At 43.9% G+C, this 6,310-nt stretch overlaps 1 protein-coding gene across 2 annotated transcripts in view; it reads right to left on the reverse strand.

Annotated features, from left to right (window-relative positions):
* Nucleotides 1–2,954: 2,954 nt before the first annotated feature.
* LOC143749460 (protein yippee-like 5) overlaps nt 2,955–6,310 on the reverse strand; it is a 9,798-nt gene continuing 6,442 nt past the window's right edge. The window contains exons 3-4 of one of the 2 annotated variants that reach the window (XR_013206982.1): nt 4,251–4,537; nt 2,955–4,219 (exon numbers count right to left, since the gene is read on the reverse strand). Coding sequence is in view for 1 of the 2 variants with exons in the window: in XM_077241957.1 (XP_077098072.1) it covers nt 4,313–4,537 (225 nt within the window). In the remaining variant the exon portion in view is untranslated. Of the gene's footprint in view, nt 4,538–6,310 lie in introns of both variants that reach the window. The other variant, XM_077241957.1, reaches the window with a different exon arrangement.

The following is a 6,310-nucleotide window of genomic DNA, read 5'->3' on the forward strand; positions in this document are numbered from 1 at the left end:
ACGTTGCCGAGCATGAGTTGGCATTTTTTTAAACACACACACACACACACACACACACACACACACACACACACACACACACACACACACACACCCGCGCCGATGATTCAGCGCGCGCGCGTCAGCGCTTTTTACAATACAGAGTGTTTCAAAGCAGCTTTACAGAGATAGGCTAACAGGAAAATAATGCAACAGTTTGTTTCTAGAAGAAAATAGCATTTCAGTCCAGCTTAAATAAGTTCAGTGATGTTTCATTTTTATTGTAAAAAAATAAGTTATTAATTTAGCAGGAGATCAATAATATTGTTGAATATTAAATTAAATGTCGTATGACGCGCGTCTCCTCGCTCGCGCTGTTGTTCTGCTGGATTCCTCTCACTGTCACCTTTGGACACACACACACACACACACACACACACTCAGCCGGCGGGTTTCTCTCCTGCTTACACTCACGGTTTCAGGGTTAGTTAGTGAGTTGTGAGGTCAGCGGGTTATAGTTGTACGTGCTCAGCGCTTCTGCTCACTGTAAAAACAGTCCGATAATAAATCATCTGCGATTACAGGAGCGCGATGAGAGTCTGCTGACTGACAGCTCATAAAACTTCTCGATCTAATGTGTCCTCAAACAACTCACACTTGCACTCTTAAAAATAAGACTCTTTACCTTCGAATATGTTACTCCACAAAAGGTTCTTTAGATTAAGAAAAATAGTTATTTTAATAAAGGTTCCAAAAAGGGTTTTCAGAAGAATAACCATTTCTGGTTCCCAAAAGAACCGTTCAGCGATCAGTGGCATTTCTTTCTAAGTGTGAAGTACATTTTAATAATCTGAAGAAACTTTGGGAGTAGGGGTTCAATCTTCAACTGGCTGGCAGTCTGCCTTGGCAAGTTTCAGAAACCATTTATTTTTGCCAGTTTTTGTGTTTTCTGTTCCTCCCTCGCTAGCTCATTTAATATGCATCTGTTGATAAGATTATGTTCTTTTGTATGATTGATGTTTTGGAGAATTTTAGCTCAATTAAAGCAGTCAAATGTCCCTGATCACGACTGGTTTCTCACTGACAGTGACTCCAGCCGCGGTTGAACTGCGAGTATAACACGTTCTCTGTAATAAATGCATGAGAGTACATTCATAAAAAGAAAACAATGTATTTCCTTACAGCGAGGGCAGAGAACGTGTTATACTCGCAGTTCAACCGCGGCTGGCTGGAGTCACTGTCAGTGAGAAACCAGTCGTGATCAGGGACATTTGACTGCTTTAATTGAGCTAAAATTCTCCAAAACATCAATCATACAAAAGAACATAATCTTATCAACAGATGCATATTAAATGAGCTAGCGAGGGAGGAACAGAAAACACAAAAACTGGCAAAAATAAATGGTTTCCTGCCACTGGCAGGTCACGTGATGTTGTTGATGTTTCAGAGCATCTTTACTGTAATAAACAGGAAATGATGCGATTGGTCTGTTGTTCAGTGTTATTCAGTTCCGCTGTAAAGATCATCAATTATCAAATTAGTTCATTTAATCTATAAAGCAGTTCTGCAGAAAACAGTGAATTCATCGTCCATAATAATATTGAATATTAAGTGACCTCAATGTTAAATGATCTTTATTGGAACCATCAATGTCACTGAAAGGTTTGTTAGGGAACCGGAAAAGGTTCTTCTATGGGAACCTCCTTTGGAACCTTTATTTTTAAGAGTAAGAAGCAGTTTCTTTTAATATACTGATTTGTTAGGTGTCAGTAAACGGGCATTTCTCAGATTAAGGGCCAAATTGGGTTGCTGCAATTTTGAAAATTAAAATCCCAAATTTGACTAATTGGTATACATCAAATTATCAGTCCTTAAGTCAGGCACAGTGTTATGAGCTTGGTTGAGACCATAAGATAAGGGAATTTATGATTTCTTGCCATTTTTTTTAACTATGTCAAGTAAATGTGTCATTACCATCACATAATCGAATGTATGTAAAAAATAAAACTTAAATGATAAATCAGTGCTTTTAAACATTTTGTGGTTTCACATGGAATCTATTTTATCATGAACTTAATGGGATTGTTGATTTTTACTTGCAAGATGAATTATAGTCACTTAAGTATCTACATTTCTGATTCATCAATCTACCCTGGCTTGGAATATAAGCTTATTTTAAGTGAATGTCATATATCAAAACTTTTTTAATACAGTGATAATTTAGACTTTATGCAGAGCGTGTTGGTAATGACAGCTAAAACATGGGACAGGTAGAAATTAAGCAAAATAAAGTGCAAACTGCATATATATGCTTAATCTGTGCATGTAGTTTATTAGTTCAGGTAACATTTAATTAATTTGCATATTTTTTAAAATTAATTTGTGCTAAATAATGTTTGAGATTTGTTACGACAAGTGAAAACTCTGGTGATGGACAACACCAAAACACAGATATTGTACCACAAAACACCAATAAAATGTGTTAAAATCATTAGTAAGAGCAGCCATAAAATAAGTCTGGGCTTGTTTTTGTTTATACTAATTAGTGGTGCTAAAGTGTATTAGATTGAATTAGTTTTTAATAGAATTACGCCCTCTGGACAGAAATAGGCCCGAATTCTGGGAAATACCCCAAACGTGTTTGACCAGCAGAAATTAGGTTTCGTTCCAGTGTACGTGAGCAGGACAGTAGATGTAAGATAAAACCCTTCCATCAGCTCTAGTTAACACACACACACACACACACAAACACACACACACACACACACACACACACACACACACACACCACACACACACACACACACACACACACACACACACACACACACACACACACACACACACACACACACACACACACTGCCCTCTGCTGGAGAAGCCCAGCCAACACGTCCAGTCTGACGTCACACACACAACATGAAGCTCATGCTGAACACAACTGACATTAGAAACATCACACGCTGCAAACATAATGAACAGAAAATGCTTTAATGAAAAGATAAATATAGAGAAGCAGAAAACGGTCTTGCTGGTCGTGCTTTTACATCACAAACAAACACTAAAGAGAAACGATCATAAGCATGTGAGGAATTTGCTGAGAATTACAGAACAATAAAGTTTGAGACTGGCAGAACTGAGGAGCTTTAGGAACAAGCCCGTAATCGCTTCAGTCACACACTCCTCTGAATGCTTAACTAGAACAAACAGACCGCGGGATGTTTAGTGTGTGTGTGATCGAGAACAGGCTGTGTATCAGGATCTCACACACACACACACACACACACACACACACACACGTGTTTATTCACTTCACTCAGAGCAATGCCTTCATCACAGAAACCTGTCCAACCAGAAGAGAAGTTTCCACCCTGACCCGGTGTGTGTGTGTAGCTGTCGACTGAGGGAAGAGACAGCAGCACACAGATCATGATCATGATGATGATGAGTTATTAGTTATTACAGCGTCACACTCCTCATATCTACTGGCCGATCTATAAACTATCAAGGAAACAGTGAGAGTTTGGAGGAATCAGTGGAGTAGCGATTCAACACTCCTGACCTCTAATTTCCGTGATCCTGACCGCAGAAACGACACACACACACTTATCTGAGCTGTATAGCTGTGGTTTTACGGTCTCAGCTCAGTTTATGCTTTATCAGCATCTCCCTCAGTGAAACATATGAAACACATTCCACTGAGATCCAGGAAAACAATCAGATTTGTCAATGATTTCCCAATATTTCCAGATGCATTTCTCTTTCTGTCCTACAGGCGTGAGTGAGTCTGCAGGTTCATCATGTGTCATTATATCGAGAGTTTTGGAAAGATGGTGAGTAACCTCATTATTGAACTAATCTAGTCAGTTTATCTACAAATCTGTAAAATGTGTTGCATAAGGTTCACTGAGAATAACATTAACATAAAACTGAGCTGAAGACACGACAAACAAAACAACAGCAATAATGGCATAGACTAGTACGAAGCAGTTTTTTGGCTCAAACACTTACAGAGAGGAAAGATGCGTCAAACGTGAAGAAAACACGAGCTTATGGATTTCTGTCAGTGTAATATGAATTCTCATTCCTTCATGACCCTCATCATTTCTGTAGTTGCAGCCAATTAAAGAGGAGATTTTTCAGCTTCAAATGCGTGTTTATTTGTAAATCTATCTAGATAAAATCATGTTTCTCTGCGAGGAGGCGGGCTGATGGAGATCATGTGACTGGGCTGATGAAGGTCATGTGATCACGTGACCAGGCTGACGGAGGTCACGTGACCGGGCTGATGAAGGTCATGTGATCACGTGACGGCTGACCGAGGTCACGTGACTCAGGAGGCGTCTGACGGCACGTGCTCCTCGAACCCCTCGCTCTCCCGCACCAGCGCTCGCTCCAGGATCACTCGACCCTCTTTGTAGCGCTGGCTGTCCTCTGTGGCGAACTCGTAGATCCAGCCCAGTTTACTGTTGCAGTTCTTACAGCTCACGTCCCGAACCATGTGTCTGCCGGTCAACATCACACGGTCCTGCACCTCACTGTACTGCAGGTTCACCACCTGAGGACGGACACACACACACACACACACACACACGTTACACACGGTCCTGCACCTCACTGTACTGCAGGTTCACCACCTGAGGACGGACACACACACACACACACACACACACGTTACACACGGTCCTGCACCTCACTGTACTGCAGGTTCACCACCTGAGGACGGACACACACACACACACACACACACACACACACACACACACACACACACACGTTACACACGGTCCTGCACCTCACTGTACTGCAGGTTCACCACCTGAGGACACACACACACACACACACACGTTACACACACACACACACGTTACACACGGTCCTGCACCTCACTGTACTGCAGGTTCACCACCTGAGGACGGACACACACACACACACACACACACACACACACACACACACACACACACACACGTTACACACGGTCCTGCACCTCACTGTACTGCAGGTTCACCACCTGAGGACGGACACACACACACACACACACACACACACGTTACACACGTTACACACGTTACACACGTTACACACGGTCCTGCACCTCAATGTACTGCAGGTTCACCACCTGAGGACACACACACACACACACACACACACACACGTTACACACACACACACACGTTACACACGGTCCTGCACCTCACTGTACTGCAGGTTCACCACCTGAGGACGGACACACACACACACACACACACACACACACACACACACACACACACACACACACACACACACACACACACACACACGTTACACACGTTACACACGGTCCTGCACCTCACTGTACTGCAGGTTCACCACCTGAGGACACACACACACACACACACGTTACACACACACACACACGTTACACACGGTCCTGCACCTCACTGTACTGCAGGTTCACCACCTGAGGACGGACACACACACACACACACACACACACACACACACACACACACAGACACACGTTACACACGGTCCTGCACCTCACTGTACTGCAGGTTCACCACCTGAGGACGGACACACACACACACACACACACACGTTACACACGTTACACACGTTACACACGGTCCTGCACCTCAATGTACTGCAGGTTCACCACCTGAGGACACACACACACACACACACACACACACACACACGTTACACACACACACACACGTTACACACGGTCCTGCACCTCACTGTACTGCAGGTTCACCACCTGAGGACGGACACACACACACACACACACACACACACACACACACACACACACACACACACACACACACACACACACACACACACACACACACACACACACACACAGACACACGTTACACACGGTCCTGCACCTCACTGTACTGCAGGTTCACCACCTGAGGACGGACACACACACACACACACACACACACACGTTACACACGTTACACACGGTCCTGCACCTCAATGTACTGCAGGTTCACCACCTGAGGACACACACACACACACACACACACACACACGTTACACACACACACACACGTTACACACGGTCCTGCACCTCACTGTACTGCAGGTTCACCACCTGAGGACGGACACACACACACACACACACACACACACACACACACACACACACACACACACACACACACACACACACACACACACACACACACACACACACAGACACACGTTACACACGGTCCTGCACCTCACTGTACTGCAGGTTCACCACCTGAGGACGGACACACACACACACACACACACACACACACACGTTACACACGTTACACACGTTACACACGGTCCTGCACCTCAATGT

This window comes from Siphateles boraxobius, unplaced genomic scaffold (genome assembly GCF_051911475.1).
Source record: "Siphateles boraxobius isolate OS27281-9 unplaced genomic scaffold, OSU_SipBor_1 249, whole genome shotgun sequence".
In the NCBI taxonomy this organism is placed as follows: domain Eukaryota; kingdom Metazoa; phylum Chordata; class Actinopteri; order Cypriniformes; family Leuciscidae; genus Siphateles; species Siphateles boraxobius.